This window comes from Tremella mesenterica (genome assembly GCF_000271645.1).
Source record: "Tremella mesenterica DSM 1558 unplaced genomic scaffold TREMEscaffold_14, whole genome shotgun sequence".
Lineage (NCBI taxonomy): Eukaryota > Fungi > Basidiomycota > Tremellomycetes > Tremellales > Tremellaceae > Tremella > Tremella mesenterica.
This window is the reverse complement of record NW_006711238.1, coordinates 343473-365846: the sequence shown is the minus strand read 5'-3', so window position 1 is coordinate 365846 and position 22374 is coordinate 343473. Positions and strand designations below refer to the sequence as shown.

Genomic DNA, 22374 nt, shown 5'->3' with positions numbered 1-22374 from the left:
ATACCGTGACGCCGACAATCATCTATCTGATTTAATCTCTTAGACGTATCCATTCATCAGTCAATCCCTCAATAACCTCATACCTTATCACCTGAAGACCTTTCTTCTGTTCTTAAGATTCAAGAGTTACACAGCGGTCATTTCTTTTTCCTCACGAGAATCACCCACTTTAACACCCTTCAACAACTAACACAAGGATTTGAGTGGGATACACTAGGTTTTGACAAGTATGGGTAATAACAAGATGGATAGGTCATTCTTATCTGCCAACATTCCAGATTTGGTGGGACGATTGACAATGGAAGAGAAGATATCATTATTGGCAGGAGAGGATTTTTGGAGGTAAGTCTTTCCAATTCTCTATCGCTAATCCTTCTTGTCTACGTCTGAATTCCTTCTTTCCCTTTCGATCTTGTTCATCATGGTAACTTTTGGTTGGTTTTATGGTGCCACAGGAAGCTGCAGTCGGTATCACCAACGATATGGATGACTCTTGAATGAATGTTGACATACAGCACCGTTCCCATCCCTCGACTCAACATTCCAAAGATAAAAATGTCAGATGGACCCAATGGCGCTCGAGGAGAATCGTTCTTCAAGATGAGTGAGCTCTCTTTCCAATTTACTAATACTCAATAACTTACCTTTCAGCTCCCGCGGTCGCAGCACCCAATGCCACATGTCTCGCTGCAACCTTTTCCACCTCCCTCGTTCGTTCTTGCGCCCAACTCCTCGCTGCTGAGACAAAAGCCCGCAACGCTGTCTGTGAGCTTAGCTCCCACTATCAACATTCAACGTTCACCTCTAGGTGGACGAGCATTCGAATCTTTCTCTGAAGATCCTACTCTCTCTGGTCTCCTCGCAGCTGCCTATGTCGATGGACTACAATCGTCTGGCGTGAGTGCCACCATCAAACATTTCGTCGCGAACGATCAAGAGGATGATCGAATGGGTGCCAATTGTATAATCTCCCCTCGAGCTCTACGAGAAATATATCTTCGTCCATTCCAAATCGCCCAAGCTCGATCTAAACCATGGGCGTATATGACAGCGTATAGTAAGATTAACGGGATTCATTGTTCGGAGAACGAATGGCTCATCCAAGATTTATTGAGGAAAGAATGGGGACATGAAGGAATGGTCATGAGTGATTGGTATGGAACTTATTCCGTCTGTGAAAGTATAAACGCTGGATGTGATCTTGAAATGCCAGGTCCGACAGTATGGAGAGGTCAACAACAAGTTGGACATTTGATCATGGCTCATAAGATTGATCCGAGGACTATTGATAGGAATGCTCAACGTGTGTTGGAGTGGGTTCAACGTTGTGCTAGGATGAACGAGGATTTGGTGTACGCACCACCAAAGGAGGAGAGGAGTCGGACGGAGAACAAAGAGGAAGATGCGAAATTGCTTCGACGGATCGGTGCGGAGGGAATAGTGTTATTGAAGAACGAACAAGATATCTTGCCTATTGAAGGGAAACGGAAAGTTGCGATCATTGGTCCCAACGCGAAATCTAAAATCCTCACAGGTGGTGGTTCTGCTCTTCTTCGAGCAGCCTGGGCTGTCACTCCGTGGCAAGGTCTGGAAGATAATAAACCTTCAGAAGTGGAATTAACTTATTCATACGGTTGCACAGGGACGAAATACCTTCCCGTTTTAGACGAACACTTTACCTGTATCGATGGTTCTCCAGGGTTCAATCTTTCACATCACAACATTGTTGACGGGGTTCAAAGTGAAAAACCTCACGTAGTGGACAAATGGGATTCAAGCGATATGTTCATGGGTGATTATTCTCCACCTGGATTACAACGTCCATTCGTCACTGAACTTCGAGCCATATTCACTTCTCCGATCGACGGCGAATACGATTTCGGTCTAACCGTTACCGGACGTGGTTGGTTGTATCTTGATGATCAACTAGTCGTCGATAATTCGAGCAATCAACAACGTGGTGAAGCTTTCTTCGGTTCTGGCACTGTGGAACGGGTTGGCAAAGTCCGTGTTCACAAAGATCAAAAATATATCCTTCGAGTGATACATGATGGTCGGAAAGAAATGTCTGGACATGGTGCTGGTGATCCTAATCCTTTCCCAGCTTCTGGTTTGAGAATCGGTGCTTTTCCAAGTTCAGACCCAGAAGAAACAATGCAACAAGCTGTGGATTTAGCGAAAGAATCCGATATAGCTATAGTGGTTGTTGGACTTAATTCCGATTGGGAATCTGAAGGTTATGATCGACTCAACTTGTCATTACCATTACGACAAAACGAATTAGTAACAAGGATATCAGCTGTGAATCCAAATACCGTCGTCGTCGTTCAAGGAGGTTCGGCGGTAAGTATGCCTTGGAAAGATGAAGTGAAAGGAATAATACATTGTTGGTATGGTGGTAATGAAGCTGGTAATGCCATTGCGGATATTTTATATGGATCAGTCAATCCTTCTGGAAGATTACCGATTTCGTTTCCGGAAAAAGAAGAAGATATAGCTGCGTGGACAGGTAGAAGAAGTCAAGGTGGGGAAATAAGGTATGAGGAAGGTATTTGGGTTGGATATAGATGGCATAACGTTAGAAAGATTAAACCATTATGGGCGTTTGGATATGGTTTATCTTATACTTTTTGGGAATACCAAGATCTTTCCGTCACTTCACACGTCAAAGAGAGAGATTTAGATAGTGAGAATAAACTTGAAGTAGGGAATGAAGGAAGAATTGGAAGGTTGGAAGTTGGAACGAAGAAGGTCACAGTAGATGAATGGAGGTTAAAGGTGAGTGTTAAAGTCAAGAACATAGGAAAAAGAAAAGGAGATCATTCTGTTCATTTTTATTTTTCTCCACCGGAAAGGAAAGGAATGGGGTTGGAACATCCTCAATGGACTTTACAAGGGTTCGGAAAGGTTTATGGAGTGGGATCGGGAAAAGAGGAATTGGTAGAGGTGGAATTTGATAAATGTGAGTTTTGTGACTTTCCTTTTCTCCCTTCATTACTTACCCATCGTCATTCGTACCTACATTTTCTCGCCCCTTTCATAGTCCGAATGTCTGATTTCTTACCAAAATGTTGAGACCTTTTCCCTTCTCCCACCTTCTAACCCTTCTTTCTATACTCTTCTTTTATCGGAGATTTCTGAAATCTCGAAATTTCCTCACTTATTATATTTCCCAATACGCTCGTACTCACTTCTTCTTTCATCGAACTGTATGGGCCAATATGAATTGTGAAAATCGAGGATTCGAAATAGGCGAATCGACATCTTGGAAGTGGCTGATTTCAGATGCCATTTCACATTGGGATCCAATTCATGATGTTTGGCGTGTAGAGAAAGGAGAATGGATAGTGAGAATAGGAATAGATTCTCAGACCATGTGGGGGAAAGAAACGTTTGTGATAGATGAAGATATGGAGTGGGTTGGGGTTTGAGAAGGTAGTAGAACAGGCATTGTGTTATAGAATACGAATGTAGCTACAAATATACCAAGGATCGATACCCTTGAATTGGAATGCGGAACATGGATTCCACTTTATGAGCCTAATGATCAGATGAAAAATAGCACCAGAGATTCGGAGACAGCTTGACCTGGGTATACATACATGATGGGGAGCAGAATCCAAGTGTGAGTCGGAGATCTCGAGGATCTCGAGGAGTGGTGAAAAGATGCAGTGGGATAAGGTGCAAAAGTCGCGACTGATTTCTTTCTTCTCTCGTCATTCGATCATGTTACTCTTAGCACTAACCACATCTGTTCTTCATCTTTCCGCCGTATCCACCGACCACAAAAGTTCCTCCAATCCCTACTCAACTCTAATGCATATTGACCACGAGCTTGTTGCTGAACCCCATTTCCTCGTCGAGTTCCGAGGACCAATCTTCCTGGTTTGAACAGATTCCCCAATTTCTCGGCACAACAACCAACGACCAACGAATATACGGTATCATCTCAAGTAGTTTACATAACGAACAAAACGTGTTTTCATGACATAAGATTCTCTCACCTATAAAAACGAAACCAAACAATCGATCGAATCATGTATCTCGCCATATCCATATCCATAGAACGGAAGAGTGATCGAATGTCTAGAATCGATGACACACACATGGATCATGGAAGAAGATTTGATACATTCCGACCGTATCATCTTTGTTTTCTTATCATTCTGTCTCCTACTTGATATCTTCACACATTCCTTCACTTTCTCTCTGTGTATTGTAATCTCCTCAAACCTGTTTCGTCTCTTGTACCTTGTATAACACACACTTGCCTTCTCAGTGCTTTGAATTTATCTTCACTGATTGTTTCTTCTTCCCTCACTAGGTTTTCCGACTTGTGTCAGTTGGTTCCTTAGTTTTGTCGGGTCACTTGTTCTCTTGACGACGTTCAGTCCCCTAGGTTCTTTCTTCTTCCTTCCTGAAATATCCTTATCTCTTCTTACGCTCCAAACAGATCACAAATCTCACCAGTTAACCTCCGGGTATCCTATTTCTGCCATTTGCCCGCTCTCTCTTTACTTGTAGAACCCGTCTTGGAAGGTCACAGATTTCGTCCTCAATCCGTATCGACAACATACCACCGGTCCTTGCCGAGTACGACCTCAGAAACATGTCCATTTCCTCGGGTCAACCTCGAAACTTTTCTCCCCATCTCACTCTTCAACCTCTCACTTTTGTCCCCTGGCCACCAGGTCAAGAGACAGGTACTGTCCGATGGACATGGCCTTCTTGTCCATACAACAGAATCCGAACTTACGGTACGTCCATCCAAGAACTCCGAACTTCCGCTTGGTGGTCAAAAGAGAAAACGCAGTTATCATCATCGGTTTCAGAAGAAGATTTAGCTTCGTATTGGAATGGAAAGGTGGTCGAGAGGGATGTGAAATTACCTGAGAGTCTTGTATCTGCAAGGGTAAATACGGATGATGAAGAGAATCAATTATTTGGTGATACTGCTTTAACGTGTTATACTTCTCAAGGAAGGGAAGTTTTGGTTGTCCAAAAGAAAGATAATACGCTTTTGGCTAGGATTATCGATGGGGATGAAGGTTGGATACCGGCTAAATTGCGTTGGGTCGAATTGCAGAATATCGTTCTGAACGATGTCAAAGCGAGGAATGAAGCTGAAGAAGAGGAAGAAGAATCAGGTGAGTGTCCTTTCCTTCGACATCGATTATCATTTCTTACCTTATGACTGTCGAAGAAGGAAGAGTTCGCTTGATGAGGGTTATGTTTGCGAGGCTATGTTTCACCTGGTCATAAGTCATATCAGCGTCGTCAGCGACTATGATGGGACCATGGGATGACACGGTAAATGTGAACAATGCTTACGTTGACAGATGAAGAATTTATGAGTGCTCATTCGGATCTCAGCCCTTTCATCACAGTCTGGACGGAGAAAATTCATAAATCGCCTCAGAATGAACCGAACATTCCTCCTTCCCCACGTACATCCCCAGTCCTTTCGTATACCCACCAGTCGGAAGACCACATTGTCCCACTCTGTCTGACAATAGCGAATGACAGCAATCTGGTGAGGGGAGATTTGGAGAGGGCGGAGAATCCAAACCCAAGTGTGATGTCGGATGAAACAGCGATGCCGAACATGAGTGTGAACACTCACCAAATTCTACACGACACGACGATGACCTTCATCCCATCCGATCCCATTGCCTCTACTTCGAAAATCAATTTGAACATGTTAGGAACGAGTGAAAGTTGTTCCAGAGTCAATAACGGTTTCAACACGTTTGCGTCCATTGGTTTCCCTACATCCAATTCGATAGCGAGTACGAGCATGGTAGGATTTAGACCTTTGTACCAAGGAAATTCCAGTCGGACTTTGATGGACACATCTTCAACTCTGGCCACTATGACTCAAGCGGGGAGTATGGCATTTCCTAAGGGTATCAGTAGTCAAACATTACTTTCTGCCAACGCCGCACCTTTCCTTCCATCTGTATCTCGTTCGAATTCCGAAGACGCTCGGATAAATCCACAATCCAATTGGAACTTTGTCCATACAGCAGAAGCGGCACCCGATGACTATGCGCAGCGTCTGGGGACGAGCACGAATACAAATGTGTCATCTTTCAATAACCTCCAAAACATGGTGACTGGCTTTGGAGTCAATTCGTACCGGACGAAACAGGCATACCACATGCCGAACCGATTATCTATCAGTAGACTTCCACCGAGATTTCAACCTACTCAGATGGCACAATTCCAAGTTCTATCAGACCCTTCCCTTCCTCCTCAATCAGCAACTGAGAATGGACAAGCGCCATCAAGACCTTCATATCTCGAATGGTCCAATGGAGGTGATGGAGATGAAGGAGACTTAGATATCAACCAAGCCGATTTTTACAAATCACCAGGTCGTACGTCGATATGGACACCACGGAACAGCGAGCTCGACCGATTAGGTATGAAGAGATGGTTGAGGAAGGTCGGTTGGTCTTTAGGAGGTTTGCCTCTCCCTGGCGAACCACTGAAAGAGGGAGAGGTCTCATCTTTACCTACGGGATATATCGGCGTAGTCATGGATTATGAACGCAAATGGATGGCAGGGGTTATCCGAGAAGAGTTGAGGAGAAGTGAAGCGGCACAGGGACGGGTGTGGGAGGATGAAGATGGTAAAGATACGGTGGTCAATGGACTCAGTCTGGTGATGGGACGCTGGTGGTGATCCTCTTTGCAGAACTAGAACTCGGGATTGGTTCTGAAGGATTGTTGGTGCTGCATACCATGATGGTTTGCTGGTTTCTTGGTCAAAAATAAGTACTCTACTCGTAGCTATGTTGTAGTGGCATGTGGGAAATGTTGTCTTGAAATGCCACAAACGTTTTCCCGCGGCTTGAAACAGGGTACGACGGTGCAGGGGCCCCAGGATTTAAACCAGGCGAACCGGGCGCGAAAACCAGCTCAGGGGGAAAACCAGGGGTTTTTTGCTGTGCCCAAATCTTGGTTTCCTAGTTTTCATCTGGAAGTCTCTCCCGCGCTCGGACTTTTCGTAGTCTAGTGAGTTTTCATGGTGGTTTTCGTCTGTTGTGGGCGTTGGGCGTTGCGTCTAGGCGATCAATCGTTTACTTGATACTTTTTGGTATACCTTTACTCTCCTCGTTCTTTACCACTTTCCAATTACCTCTTACCACCTGCCTCTCACACCTCTCTCCAACCCTTCTACTGTCTCTCCAGGATATGCCAGGCGTCGTCGACATATTTTTGCTACACAACTATACGACTCCTTTTTTTGATTGCACCCCTTTACCTCCGACACCCTGAGTGAATAAAGCTTAGCTTCTTGTCTCTCTCCGGTACCTTTTTTCCCACCCACTACCTCCTCCCTTGTCGCGCCAACCTCACCCCTTCTTTACCCCCCCGGCTCTCGGTCTCCCGACGGATTGACCGTCACCCCATCACACAGCCTTTACCCAACCGTCATGCCCCTCTTGGTTCCACGATCCCGTCCTTCTCAATCTTCTGCTTCTTCTTCGACTCCACCACCTTACTCTCCATCTCCTCCTTCCTCCCCTCGACATTCCACCACGGTAACGTATCCCTACCCTCATTCCCGATCTCGACAGACGTCCGTGTCCGTCAGTTTCGAAGCTCCAGACGGTGTCGGTGTGAGCGTCAACACCCAAGTCCGACTGACCGCTCCTAGGATCATCGAGCCAAGTTCCACTTCATATCCAAGACGACGCGTGTCACTTTCCGTCACTTCTCACTCGACTTCTCACGGTCCTGGTCCAGGATCATATTCACAGCCACACCCCGGGTCAGTGCGTAGACGACGAAGGACAATGTCTATCACACTGGCACGACCCAGCATGTCGAGGACGAAGAAGACGGCTATCGTCTTTCTGGTCTTATTGTCACTCGTGTTGATAGGAACGGTAGTGGTGCTCAGTACCGTGTCTTACTATCTTGCTATACCCACCATGGCATATCTGACTGAGGAAGAAGTACCATGGAGAGCAGAGGATGTCATTGGTCCACTTCGAAATTCGGACATGCCCCAGATCCGCGCTGAACATCCTACCATAGGACGATTCTCAGAAGAGGAGATGACAGATGGTGACGAAGTTGAAGGGGAGAATGGGTATGATGAAGAACAGCAATGGGAGGATGAGATGTGGGGACCGGACGGAAAGGGTACAGGAGGTTATTGGATGAGAGCAGGTTGGGAAGGTCAAGTACAAGGGACTGATTCTTGGCAGAGATTGTTCAATGTCACGACGAGGTGAGTACCATCGAACGTCGATCCCTTCCCCGATAGCGATTAACATGATCGCCCCACTGTGTTCACCATCCTTCCATTCTTCTCTCGTCCTTTATCCAGTATCGTAATGATATTATCAGACCCGTTCGTCGGTAACAATCGTGCTGATTTTCAGACCTGGAGAAAAGATCCCCCGTCTCATTCACCAAACATGGAAGAATGATCAGCTTCCTGAAAAATGGCGTGAAGCATGGAAAGAATGTCGAGAGGGAATGCCAGATTACGAATACATGTTGTGGACCGACGATCTGTCGAGAGCTTTCATCGCTGAATATTATCCATCCCAACTGCACATGTTCGACAGTTACAAGTACCCAATTCAGAGAGCCGATTCTATCCGATATTTCGTCTTGAACCATTTTGGCGGTGTATACATGGATCTAGATATTGGATGTCGGCGTCGTCTTGATTCCCTGCTAAGAGGTGATTGGGAAGTAGTATTGCCAGTTACCAAACCTGTCGGAGTGTCAAACGATTTGATCTTGTCAAGCAAGGGGTCAGCTTTCATGGATGATACTGTTCATGCCTTATCGGCTTTCAATCATGAGTACTTGACAAATTATCCTACAGTCATGTTTTCGACTGGGTGAGTGCATGTTTCTCCTACTTTGACTCTCTTCCTGTCGATGCTCTCTCTCCGACCATTCCTGCCTTCTGTCCTCCCGCCTCTTTGACCTCTTCACCCTCAGTCGCCTAGGACACTTGATATCTTTTACGTTCCTACTATCGAAGAATCAGAGTTTCCGGGATAAACCTGCTGTACACATGACCCTCACTGACGCTCAGCCCGATGTTCCTCTCAGCCCAATACGCAATCTATTCCTCCGCCCACCCCCTCACCCCCACTCGTCCTCGAGCCCAAGTCCGTATACTTCCCAAAACACTCTACGGTAAAAACGCCGCTCCATCCTCTGTGCCCCACTCGTTCTTCTCCCATTACTACGGCTCCTCCTGGCATTCGGACGATGCAGGCTTCATCACTTTCCTCGGTAAATGGGGTAAAAACCTCATGTATCTTTCTTTCATCGTCATCCTAATCGGTGCCATTCGTTTGGTCTACCAGCGTTATCGATCATCTTCAAACGAATATCAACTCGTTTCACTCCTCCCTATTTCCCTTCCCAACGTTGGTGTTTCTCTTCCTGACACTCATACCACATCTGGTACTAGTACACCTACTACACCTCCTACTTCCCGTTCCACGCTCACTTCTTCTACTTCTGCCACTTCCGAAGGTCCTTTTTCACCCACATTGGATTTAATCACTTCCGATCGATTACCAAGTGAAATAGCCAGTGCTTTCAGACGTGCTGGACATTTGATCTTGGCTGCACCTGCTACTTTGTTAAGTAGGACGGGTAGGAGAAAAACAGGTTTATTATATTACGTTCCTGCATTGTTTCAACCCACTCAAACTTCAAGAAGAGGTAGAACAGCTTCTGAAGCTTCTCAATTACCATTAAGAACACCTAAAAGACAAAGAAGTGATCCTCCATCACATCATTATCAACAACCTCGACCGACATCCCCATCTCAATCCTCCAATCAATATTATCAGACGCAAATGAAATCAGGAGGACAATACGATGATGGTAGTAGTCCTTCTCGTGTTCGAACTCAACGGACAGAAGCTCCACCACCATACGATCCACACGAATTGCAATCACGACAGAGAGAAGAGAATAAAGTGGAGAATGACGCAGAGGAAGAGAAAGATACATTGTTAAGATCTGTTGATGGTTTGGAAAGAACAACCGATCAAAGTGGTTCTCACGATGATTGGGATAGATCACAAAGATGGAGTCAAGATCAAAACACGCATGGTGATGATACTTAGATTTAAGATGATTTTTCATCTTTGAGGAATACTTGAGATCCTCTATACACGTGGGAGGGAATTTTGTATATTATTGTCAAGATGATATAGGGACTATGCATCCCGATAGGACTTTAATTGATATAATTTGAGATTCAAGACTAAGATAATGATACTGTCCCTTTCATCGCAATCTTTCCTGTACACGATCTTTCGTTGTTTTCACATCTTCGTTCACCGTACGACTTGACTACACACTGACAGAAAATATCATCTATATACTTTGTTCTTTGTTAATTCCCTCTAGTCTCAGATTGCGGGATGTTGTTGTCTCCATACCTCAAAAACGCGACTAGGCTTCCCATGAGAGATCCACCATGGAAGGACGACCTCATCTACTATTTGACTATAAATGGCATGGGCTATATCGACATTGACCATGTTACCGAGCATGGTATCTTGCTTTCAAGTCAGCAAAAGGTCCGAATACCGTCATACTAGAAGAGTTGATTGTAGCAAGTAGACTAGGTTGTATGTAAGTGCATAGAAACAGATGACAAGTGGACAGATGGACAAGAGGATAAGAGGGGCAAGAAATGAATAACGCCAAAGTATGTAACGACTCACCTCCTTTACATTTCCCTGTAATTTATAATCATCTGGCACACCTTGAATCCGTTTTCTTTCCGCTATAGTGAATGTCCTCTTTTGCTATTAATCAGCGTCACGCTCTTCTCATATTTCAAATCAGCGAGTTTGTGAAGTGAAAGTGCAGTGGTCAGATAATGATGGATGAGCAGTGAAGGAATGAACACTTTCGAATTCGACTGAGAGGAATTTGAATACAAGAAATACGAAAAAAACTCACATTCCAATGAATCGGACCTGTATATCTTCGTCCAACGCCCGAATCAGTCATAAGAGCGAAAAAACCTCCAGATGGATCTGTCATCCTTTTAGTACCCGATTCATCTCCTAGCCCCCGACCTGTGAATTGACGAGCTTCATATATTCTTCGCAATCAGCTCTATATTATTCGACAATTTGAGGCCAGAATGCAGGATGGAAAATTGATCGTGTAGGAAAGATGAAAGGAAAAATAACGTACTGATCAAGTGCCATAGGTCCATGAGAACGAGTGTAATGATCTGTTACAGTGTCCGATCCAGGTGAACCACGTTTGGACAGTTGATATGTGTTTGCAGCTACCGTAGCGTATGGGACGGGACGGTTAAACCCGACTGGAAGTCCCGATATGCAAGGAAAAGTGGCTCGACCGTGACGAGGGAGGTGTCTGGGACTGCTTGACATTAGTCTCTGTTACACATTCCTGAGTGGGAAAGGGGATGGGGAGAAAGTAGAGACGATGGGGAGGGTGGAGAAGAGAACTCGCTGTTGCGTATCGAATGCTGAGATCAGCGGTTTTCCGGATGTGGTTTCAAGCTATTAATCTTGTATCACATACAGAGACGTGGGGCTGAAAAAGGTATAGGGCATGGAAAGAAGGGAGGTAGGAGAATGAGGAATCAGATATACATATTGAAACGAGACAGAACCCTGACTCACCTGGAAAGTCCGAAATGGCTTCCTCGGCAGTCAAAGCCATCATAGGTCCCGATCCCGGAGTACCTAATCCTACGTAAAATCCAGGATGTTCGTCATCCGACTCCACAGTGAAGACGCTGACCTGTACGCGGGGGTTAGAATGAGTCGGGGCAGGGAAGTGTGGCATGGTCACACCTCTTTTCGCTGCTATGATGAATAACCTCAGACGGTTTTGAGGACTTCCGTACGCTCTACTATCAAGTAAAGCGACTCTGCATTGATAACTGCAAGGTCAGTTTCAGATAGCTTGATAACTGACATATATGAGGACTCACTTGAGACCCAACAGACGACGAACGGCCTCACGGGCGAAATTCTTGGTTTCCTTCGTGTCCATATCATCCCCGGAATCCAATCGTTCATACTTCATCCCCGGTACATTCTCCAACATGAACACATCGGGACGAAAATGCTCAACAGCTCGAATGGCGTTGAAAAGCTCGTCATTCCTATGATCCTCCCTTTTACGTTGGATGTTGGCGTGAGAATGTCCTTGACTATTGTTCAGCCACGAATCTGAAGGATAGACATGATAAGGACTGACCAAGGGGGACATGCGGTAAGACAGAAAATGTATCCCGGGGAAGGAATGTCCAAAGCTCCTCTAGGTCCAGGACGCATACCGTTCTTGGCTTCGACCAAGAATTCTTCAACCGTCTTTCGATAGATTTTCATATGGGGATTGTGTGTCTTGTTCTGACTATGACAATGAGCTTCGACCATTGCTGAATGAGATCTGAAGACAGCTGAGAGGTAATATGGCGAATTCAGTATGACAAGGAAGAACCCACCGGACCGTCTCGTGACATGCCTGCTCCGACTTGCTAGGATCCCGATCCACCACTGCTCGGAGATCCCAGATACCTCTGGCACCCAGTATACTACCCCCTCCCCCGCAGTATAAATCGATTGCCGGCATCTTCTGATTTGCCAATACCTCCCGTCGGTCAGAGCCTTTATTGAGAGCCGCGGTCAAACAAGTTTTACAACTGATAGTAAAGGTATACGGCTCAATCGTATCGACAGGGTTCGTCTCGGCTGAGGCTCGTTCTCGACAGAAAAACCCTAATTTTATTATCTTGGCTTCATCCTCGGTAGTGACAACGTGGGCTTTTCCGGTGATCAAGGAGAAGGGGACACTTTCGATCTTATCCGTCATGACGAGTCTTTTCTGTCCGTCAGTTTACCACGAGGGATCGACACGAAGGAGGTAAGATAGAGAAATACTGACATCTGAGATAAATCCCCGGTATTTACTGGCCTTTGCCATTTCGGAAAATCGCGCAAACAACCGCACGCTTACAAAGTTACTCTTGACTTTTCCAAACTCCCGTACCACCGACGGCAGACCCACGATCTGAGCTACCTTCCAAGCTTTTCCAATCACTTGCGTGTCCACGTAGACGCAGTCGCCTTGATGGAAAACTGTGTCTAGAAATCGTATCCCGTCAGGGAGAAGAACGAGTCGAGTTTCAGTCTCACGTCGTTTTTGAGCAACACATGCGTCACATTCTGCCAAAGGATCGGGTTCCCTCCAACCGCTGTGCGAGGCTTCATACACATAACTATTGTTAGCAGGAATAACTAGATATGAGAAACCCACCGATAGAATGAGACATCGGGGGTTGGTTCTTGTTGATCGGCGTGGACGCAATTGAACTTTCCACGGAGATCTGCAAGACGGATGTCTAAACATTGACAATCGTCTAGGAAGAGTTCATTTTCATGTCCCACGATAGATTTTCGTAGTCGATGTATGTGCACATAGATGCGTAGATTGCCCCGCGCGGGATGTATTTGTTCCAAACGGCGGATAACACCTTTGGCTGGCAGGCTCACAGACCCGTTCGGTCGTGGAGTTGTGTAGTATACAGCATCTCCAAGCTGTCGAGTTAGCATATCGTTGCTTTCATGATCCATTAGGAAGACTGGCAGTCGGAAGCACATACTCGATATACGATATCTCCATCTTGTATTGCCATCCATGTAGTTTGCTCGCAAGGCTGACGCTGACCGTCAATGTCCCTGACCACTTTTTGCTTATGCACGAGCTGTCCGATCCATTTTGAGCGTCTCTTCTCGCCAGGATGAGGGGACGAACTCGGGCTGCTGGAGCGTGTATGTACTTTCGAACCAGGCTGGGCCTTCGGGTACCTATTCTTGAATTTGAGCAACTTCCCGTCAGCCAACTCTTTCGATGTACCCGAGCATGTCACAACACTGGACTTACATCGCTCTGTTTCCCCGCTGCTTTTGGCAGTTCTTGTCGCCTTGTGTTGAACCCTGTCTTCACGACGAGAGGTGCCATTTGAACAGCTTGCTCCGTCGGCGAGGACAGATAGACGTTCACCGACGACTTGTCGAGACGATGTGTTAGACGTGAAGATGTTTGTAGATAGATCAGGTATCGATAAGCCAACTGTATTTCTCGTGTTATCCGTCTAGATGAAGAGTGAACAGTAAGCACTCCCAAGTATGTCGGGGAGATGTCACGATTGGTAGTGACCCTTGATCCGTTTCTTGGATACGTCTACCTGACGACAATTATATAGTGCGTAGCTGCCTTTGAGTGGGGTAAGCGAGCAGTTAGGACTGTGGAGAGACATCTAAACACGAAATATCATAAGATAGAAAACACGATGAGAGAACAGGAGGGGGCTCCCCTCCACCTAAGCACGCGACCCTCGCTCAGACCATAGCGCATGCTCCTTGCGGCTTCCTACATACCTTTGACACTCCGTCTTGACGACCGGGAATCCGGCGAACGACCCGACGATATTCAAGTTATTGACCTCGGCTCTTATGGGCAGCGGCTTCCCGTGCAGCTTGTCTCTCGGCGAGGTCAACGCCTACAAGCTTGGATGTCAGTATTACGGCCGTAACAAGGGAACGAACATACTCACAATTTTGCTCGCCTTCCAGAATTGTACGCAGTTGATAATTTGCTTCCCAATCATCCACGGGGCGGCCGCTATGCCTGCCAGTTGGGGCCATGTGGCGTTCCTCAGAGTCCGCTCCACGTGCATGAACAGCCAGGGTCGCGACAGAGCTAAGTCGGAAGACAGCAAGACGCTAGGTAGAGAAAATGAAGGGGAGATGGGTTTGACCCAGTAAGCGTTGAGGTACAGGCAGACGAAGAAGAGTTCGTTCATGAAACAAAAGAGGAAGAGCGTGCGCTGGTTGTGAGCTCAGGTAATCGCAGATGACCGGACTACGTAGCCAACATTGAGACTTGCCAGCTTCCGAATCGATGGGAGTAATATCCATTTGATGGCCTCGTTGAGGTCTAGAAAGTACAGACACTGACCGAGTCATTGTAATACAGCCAAAGAATCCGGCTGACATCAGAGGTGACAGTCTTGTGACTGGAAGAACCTGTCACTAATGATCTGCACCTCAGCATGCTTTCAATGTCCTAGTGAATGTAACTCACGAGTACATGTGTATATAGTGGGAAGAGAAATCGAGGGTGATGAGGAATTGAAAGAGTAACTGAAGTCGGGGATAGGCAGTGGAGAGGAAGCAAAGGAGACACGCCGTTGTGCATCTGTCACCGTCAGTGTCTCACATTTTCGTGCATCATACAATCTTTCCATTCCAACGGTGTCCGACGTTCATCGTGAAGATGCTCGGGGTAGTAAGTTGCAGCGATGCTTACCGGTCCGTGACCATATCCAGCACAGCCCCAAATTTGCTTGTTTGACCGAGCGCCCTGGCAGCCTGTCCGTCCACAGCATCCAGCAAACAGCTGACGGCATAGAGAACTGTGCATACTTTGGGATGAATTGGCATGTAGTACAGAGAGGCAGCTGCGAGTATGACTCGAGTATAACCGATGAGGTTTGGGACGAAGAGAAAGACATTTTCGTCGACGCTGTGATATCAGCATTGGGAGTTCCTCTTCATTTGTACCAGACTTACGTTGTCGTTCTGTATACGCCAAGGTAAAGCAGTGGGTAAGCTCAACATTCAACTGAGGGTCTTATCAAACGCACGCAAGGTCCACTGCACTGCTCTGTCAGCAACGAGTCTCTAAATTCATAGTACAGAGCACAGATCGAAAAGAGATGACTAACTATTTCGCATCAAACACTTCTTCCTGACGTGTTCTACTCCCCTCTCTCGGTCTCATGCGAGCAGGTGAACTCGACAAGGTCTGAATGGCAGTGGTGGAAGACGTGGGAAGGTCGGGTGTGGGTGACGACTGCTTTGAGCGCGTGGTGGGTGCCATGGTGTGTAAACAGTTGTCCACTAATTCACTTCAGTTCTATCGGTCTTTTGCGCTTGATCCGTCTCGAAAGATTGACGGATCCTCACGGTTTTGATGACGGGGTGGAGTAGAAGGTGACAACTTGTATCTTGGTGTCAGGGTGATGAGGAGACAACAGTCAGGAGTGCTATCAAAGTTAGCACGAGTGAGAGTAAGCGTGTGTCTTGTCCCGGCAACATTCGAACTCCACCCCCGCCGGCATCGCCGAAGCCGAAGGTCATAGGAGCTTTACGTAATCAATCGGGCTGCTCTGACATTCGGTCTGTAAGTAGGTGAGACTGTGAGAGTACAGTAGTATAAGCAAGTTGCTCTACGCTCTGAGCATGACGGTGGGCGCAATAGGCATCATGTCTGACCCACCTTCACCTTCCATGCTACCTCAGAGATCCCTCTCCATCTCAGTTCCCGTCACCGCACCTGCTCCAGTTCCCGCAGCTCGAAACAATCCCATATCTCTCCGCATCTACAAAGCCATCACAACCTCCTTCGATGATTCTTCCTCCCGCGAGGCCCTCGAGATAGCTTCAAGCTTCTACACTCCTCGTGTTGATAAGGGGAAAGGGAAGGCTGAAGAGTACGAACTGGATGAAGACGAGCTACCTCGACGCAGAACGTTAAAAGGCCAATCAGCAGCTACTGCTCGCAAATATCTCAAAAGGGATGTGGAAGGGAAATTGGCTGGAGGAGCTCAAAAGTTTCTCGAAGCTTTCGGTGAGGTTGACAAGGTCAATGATCTCGCACTGAAATTTGAATAGATCACTGACCGAATAGAAGTTGAGTGTACTGAGAGAACATATGCTCGAAATGCAGCTTCGATGTGATCAAGTTCAAGCAGAATTAGATCAGGCCAACTCTGGTACCAAACATCTGCTCGAAAGAGCGGATGGTCTACGTGCACAGAGGTGAGTTATTACTGCTGTCAGAAATATTGGAGAGCTGATGTTTAGAGAACATGCTCAGATGAGATCTACCATAATTTCCGTTTTCTTATCTCGCTTCACGCTGTCTGAACAAGAACTAGCCGCTTTGACGTCTCGGGATGTGCCTGTTGGGCAAAGCTTATTCGACGCATTGGATAGGGTGGAGAGAATAAGGAGTGATTGCCAAGCGTTACTCGCTGGAGAAGAAGGGAAAACACAGGCCGGGTGAGTCAGTGCTGTCCACCATTGAGAAGCTGACTTTAAGGATGGACATCATGGGGGCCACGAGCGAGCAGTTGGAATCTGGATATAAGAAAATGCATCGATGGTGTACTCTGAATTTCCGTCAGTACACCAAAGAAGGACATCTGGAGGTATCGGTGATAATGAAAGAAGCTGTGAAGAGGTTACAAAACCGACCAGCCTTATTCCAGTGAGTGACAGTTATCTGTCTCGTATTCATTTCCTTCCTCAACCCTTCCTACTCTATGTGTGATTGATATACCCCCTCGCGTCGCTTCTACCGCACCACTCACCTATTCTGTAACATCCTATGATGGGGCGCTAAGATTCAGAGACGCAATCTCCGTCCTAACATCCACCCGACAATCATCTATCCTCGCCGCTTTCTTGGACGCATTGACCAAAGGTGGCCCTAATGGTCTTCCTCGACCTATAGAACTCCACGCTCACGACCCCACACGTTATGTTGGTGACATGTTAGCGTGGGTTCATCAAACCACAGCTAGTGAGCATGAGTTCCTCGACGGTCTTTTTGGAGTAAAGGAGAAGAGACGAATGGTAGGGGCTGAACGAGTGGGGGAGTCGGTGGGACAGGAAGAGGAAATGGTAGCGAGTAGTCTAGATAAAGATCTTGAGGGACTGAGTAGGCCGTTGAAAGTGAGCCTCTCTCTGACCCGTCTAATTGTCCAGTCCAAACCTTCACATCATATCGTATTTCGTCTCTATATCAGAATACGGACTGCCCGAATGATCTCATGCTCAAGTACAGATGCGTATACAACAGACCATAAAATCACAAGAAGGTATAATCATGACGTACAAAATCACCAACTTGCTTCAATTTTATCTGGTGACGATGCGAAAGACCATAGGCGATAAAGCCTTACTCTGCAAGACGTTACAAGAGTCAGTATATCCTATTCATCTGGCTATCCTCTTTTTTCAATTTGATCTTACCTCGCTGCTTCAAAGGAGATGCTGACAGAGGTAGGATATACGATGAATCATACGCCATCTTCTTGGAGACTTTGGACGCTCAAGGTCGATCCTTACTTCGTTTTCTTCATGTGAGTGATTCTCTGATCAGTGATTCCTTCATCGTCCATCCCACAATATACCTATCTCAGAACACCAAGCCTTCGAGGACTTGATTGGGTATATGAAATCACGAAAGTATTGTTGATTGTTAGCCCCCAGATGCCACACTCACTCCTCCTGTAGCACTTCGCGACGCATGTCAAGTTCTCCGGGAGATCATCGCGGTCTACGATACTTCCTTGGTGGACGAACATGATCGCGAAGCTGATTTCGCGTTGGTCTTACAAAAAGCCGTGGGACCAGCTGTGGAGATGTGCGAAAAGATGGCCGAGTTGAGAAAAAGTACAGCTTGGGATAAAGATATTTTCTTAATCAATTGTTTGGGGTATTTACAAGTACGTCCCTTCACCTTTATTTCCAAATGTGATTTTATCATTCATTCTTTCCAGCAAACTCATACTATCAACTCTTCACGTCAATAAGATATAAATTCATACTCATTTATAGCATACTCTCGAACCATACCCATTCACTTCACCTCATCTTTCCATACTATCATCTCAAATCCGAACTCACGTAGATTCAATGACATACGAACATCATCAATCTCTCCTTGAATCTTCTGGTCTTTCACCTATACTCAAAACCATCCGTTCTCGTTCTTCCGATTCATCTCAAACACCTCTTTCCCGATCACCTGCCACTTCACCTAAATCTCTTACTCAAGCTTTAACACGATTCTCTTCGTTCTTAGGAAACATAGACGTTCTTTCTTCTCCTCGTTTGGCCCTCTTGTCTTCTGCTAGATTAGCAGAAGAAATTCATCGTGCTGCTTTGAAAAGAATAGCAGAAGGTTATGCAGAAGTTTGTGATAGAGTTTTGGATAAGAATGAGGGATATGAATTTGCGGAAACTTTATTAAGGAGAGGTAAAGAGGAAGTGTCCGTTGCGTTGGGAGTGGAATTGGAAGCTTGAACGAGGTTCCTTGATTACTCAAATCAATTCACTGTACTTTGATAAAAGAAGATTGAGGGATGATACGATTTCTGATCAAACCATGCATGATATTTTTACGTTTCGAAGTATGGAATACGTAAGATTTGAATATTTATTGTCCCTCTCGTTTGTCCACCATATATATCTATGTTGACTATTACTATCTACATCACCGAAACAAGCTGTAAGCAATGTTTGCTTCGTGCGGTTGAAAATCACTCTTTGGATAAAAACAATTCGTGTAGCTGTTTCAAGGTATCGGCGGGGTTTTTGACTGAATGTCCGATAGTACGGGGATCAGTATAGATTTCGTAGTCGTTACCACCTTTGTATGTCTGAAGATCAATCATGATTCCTAAATTTTTTGGGACCCCGTATACAAGTGCCACTGGGGAATGTGTCGGCGTATGGAAGATTGATTTGATTAGAAGTGAGACGGGGAAGTATCATGAAAGAAACTTGTCATGAAGAGGGATGAGTGTGATTATGAACACCGTTCAAAAGTGAAGTAATGAAAAGCTTGCTGACCTTGTCACCGAAAAAGTGAATCTCTTTAAATCCTTCATCTTCTACATGTCGGAGACAATAAGTTTTGTCCCAACCTGTACAATCAGCATTTCTCCCATATCAGTATATCCTTTGACGACAAAATTCCAGGTGGCATCCAACAGGATAAAGACTCAGGGTAGAGAGTTGAACAAAGTATTGGTGAGAACTATGATGGGAAAGAGAGAGATAAGATAAGAACATACCAGTTGGGAATACATCAAAACTGATTTGTCCACCGATAGAGTAGGTTAAATTCAAATGAGCAAACTTCTCTCGTAGAGCTTCGACCATTTTGGGACGAATGTTGTGGATCTGACATTAGTACTAGAGCTCATTTACACATACAAGCAGAAATAAACGTGATCACTTCTACTCATGCCATCACCAACAGCAAATCCAACACAAGTGAAAGTTGTCTCCTCGGTACCAACATGAACAGTGTGATGATCGGTAAGAATGTGATGAGAAGGAGAAGAGGTAGATGATCAACTCACTTTATCATACTCTTGGAAAGCTTCTCTTTCCGGTTGCCTACCCATCAGTCTTCATCCTCAACATTTTTGCCTGGTGACTCACGAAGCATTACGTCCTACAGGCGAAATGTTGATCATACCATTTCGAAATTCGATGAAAGTTCCTCTATCCACTATCAGCAAAAGTCTCAGAAATCAGAAGTAGGGAAGACAAACCGTTTCACTGGACAATCCACTTCGCTCAAATACTTCAAGATAAAGTTTACCAAGGTTTTGTAATTCTCTTCACCGACGTATTTTATGAAACTGGCGGAATCGAGTTCCCGACCAAGTTTGTATGCAATAAGACCGTTTTCAGCGAAACAGTAGTCGAAAGAGTTGAGAACTGAGGTTAGTGATGCCGGATTCCCCTCAACATTCCTTGTTTTCAATCTGGAAGAACACCCGGGTACAGGGCTGGGGCGAGCGATGGAAGGGCGCAGGGTTAAGCAAGTAGGGTGTACCCCAAAGCTACAAGGTCAAGGAGTCCAAACGATGAGAGAGGAATACATGGAGAGGAGAGCAGATGAGCTGAGAGGAGGCCTTGTATGAAAGTGTAGGAAGGTGTAAATTTGTAAGAAGTGAAACATTTCCAACCCACCTTCTTGCCCCTCAACGTGCAGTTGACCAGTAATCTTCTCGAGGTTACTACCACCCACGAAAGCGGTAGCCACCAGATCTCTGAGTTCTCGAAGAGCAGCAATCATCTCTGGAGTCCCTTTCTGTCTTGGGGGTGTGAGAGTATCATCTACGTCGAACATACAAATGACGCCTGGATATTTTCTCTCTGCGAAGGGTTTGATACCGGGGGGAAAGACGTTGGCTGGGGTGGTTTCTACCATATTGAATCGGGTATTTTGGGCTTGTGTTCAACACTGTTTGCTATTTGTCCGTCTTTGACGTGAGCTTTGGGGAGTAAAGACAGAAGAGAAAGTGTGAAGATTATGATTGATGAAGAGAGGGGTTGAATCGTGGAGCTAAGCAGCTTCAACGCGACGCGCCCCGTGTGGGATCTATCAATCTATAGATCTTCTCTCGGCTCTGAACCGCATCGTCTTGTTCTCATCACGCCCAAATGAAGCATAGCCACCCACGTTCCACTCAGACACAGCAAGCTATCACAGTGGTACATGGTACATGGTACATGGAACAGTACTCAGTAGCTTAGCAACACAAGAGCCAACATGACATTGTCCCCCAATGTCACGCTGCTTCCCCCGCATTCCACCCTCACCTGCTCATCACACACACCGTACCACCCTGAGGTAGTGGACATCGAAAGACCGACTCTACCCTCTCTTCCTATCCTCCCTAACCGTCACGACGATGTCGACAACAACCTGTCCATACTTTTGACGACGTTGGGACTGCGGATATCAGGAGCGAGAGACCAACTTCTGGACATCCCACTCCATGTAAGATATCTCGAGCCGAGTGAGAAGGGGAAGAAAGTTATGCAATCAGTCAGGGATCCTAAGCATACGGGAGGGTGAATGTGTCCCGAAAAATGGAGCGAGTGGATCTGGCTGCTCTCTACGTAAATCCACTAGTTCATGAAGATACTGACACAGCTATACTAGAGCCTCTAGATATACACCCAGAGGATGACTCTTGTTCTACTCACGGGCAGACCACAAGACAAGGTGACAATAATAACGATCACTACCTTGGTCATATGGTTGAGTCGGACATGGCTCGTGTCTGTACAAATCATCATGACTTGCCGACGATCGCCGACATTCTGGATTAGTTTGACGTGTATTTATGTATGCGTGGGCGGAAGCATATGTATCGGACCCAGTTGGAGGTATGACGCTCGGACCTCGGACACGTCGACGGGAAAAGTTGAGATCACAACGTTGCAATTCATTCCTTTCTTCCTTTTCATCTCTACACCTCCTTGCCACTCACCATTCCTAACTTCACTATACAGGCAGAGGAATCAAAGCCATATCCATGGTATCCACCCGTAATCGTCAGCCCGAACTTCCCCTTCCCAGCGGTAACGGCCAGTCCACCTCTCTCTCTTCCCCATCACTCACCAGACGTCAGAAATCTTCACGGGCTTCAGAGTCCACCTCTACACCTCGGGTGGATGACCTTACTTCCATATCCCCACTCTCTGTAGTTGAGACGCAATC

The 22374-nt window shown here is 46.0% G+C and overlaps 5 protein-coding genes and 1 pseudogene across 6 annotated transcripts; 4 read left to right on the top strand and 2 right to left on the bottom strand.

Moving 5' to 3' along the window:
• Positions 1 to 235: 235 nt before the first annotated feature.
• On the top strand, positions 236 to 3428 carry TREMEDRAFT_12225 (annotated as a pseudogene; the record flags this gene model as incomplete). Its single annotated transcript has 5 exons — positions 236 to 342; positions 516 to 604; positions 652 to 2686; positions 2759 to 2962; positions 3286 to 3428. Coding segments are annotated over 5 exons (2578 nt in total), but the record flags the coding sequence as incomplete, so codon positions are not given.
• Positions 3429 to 4609: 1181 nt separating this feature from the next.
• On the top strand, positions 4610 to 6688 carry TREMEDRAFT_65384 (uncharacterized protein; the record flags this gene model as incomplete). The annotated part of the gene is made up of 2 exons (XM_007007542.1): positions 4610 to 5147; positions 5340 to 6688. 2 exons carry the CDS (start codon positions 4610 to 4612, stop codon positions 6686 to 6688), a joined length of 1887 nt encoding a protein of 628 aa, XP_007007604.1.
• Positions 6689 to 7679: 991 nt separating this feature from the next.
• Positions 7680 to 10235, top strand: TREMEDRAFT_40831 (uncharacterized protein). Its single transcript, XM_007007452.1, has 3 exons — positions 7680 to 8245; positions 8400 to 8870; positions 9071 to 10235. Exons 1-3 carry the CDS (start codon positions 7806 to 7808, stop codon positions 10119 to 10121), a joined length of 1962 nt encoding a protein of 653 aa, XP_007007514.1. The 5' UTR covers positions 7680 to 7805; the 3' UTR covers positions 10122 to 10235.
• Positions 10236 to 14489: 4254 nt separating this feature from the next.
• TREMEDRAFT_45657 (uncharacterized protein) lies at positions 14490 to 16068 on the bottom strand (the record flags this gene model as incomplete). The annotated part of the gene is made up of 8 exons (XM_007007466.1): positions 15782 to 16068; positions 15701 to 15715; positions 15627 to 15635; positions 15364 to 15579; positions 15139 to 15252; positions 15013 to 15094; positions 14609 to 14881; positions 14490 to 14561 (listed from the first exon to the last, which is right to left on the bottom strand). The coding sequence occupies exons 1-8, from the start codon at positions 15934 to 15936 to the stop codon at positions 14490 to 14492; spliced, it is 936 nt and encodes a 311-aa protein (XP_007007528.1). The 5' UTR covers positions 15937 to 16068.
• Positions 16069 to 16346: 278 nt separating this feature from the next.
• On the top strand, positions 16347 to 19151 carry TREMEDRAFT_34802 (uncharacterized protein; the record flags this gene model as incomplete). The annotated part of the gene is made up of 9 exons (XM_007007423.1): positions 16347 to 16700; positions 16747 to 16877; positions 16923 to 17120; positions 17161 to 17328; positions 17471 to 17795; positions 17908 to 18044; positions 18130 to 18205; positions 18329 to 18571; positions 18684 to 19151. 9 exons carry the CDS (start codon positions 16347 to 16349, stop codon positions 19149 to 19151), a joined length of 2100 nt encoding a protein of 699 aa, XP_007007485.1.
• A 236-nt stretch (positions 19152 to 19387) lies between these two features.
• Positions 19388 to 21075, bottom strand: TREMEDRAFT_34937 (uncharacterized protein; the record flags this gene model as incomplete). The annotated part of the gene is made up of 7 exons (XM_007007437.1): positions 19388 to 19507; positions 19701 to 19774; positions 19925 to 20033; positions 20216 to 20252; positions 20298 to 20360; positions 20411 to 20579; positions 20835 to 21075. 7 exons carry the CDS (start codon positions 21073 to 21075, stop codon positions 19388 to 19390), a joined length of 813 nt encoding a protein of 270 aa, XP_007007499.1.
• Positions 21076 to 22374: the final 1299 nt, after the last annotated feature.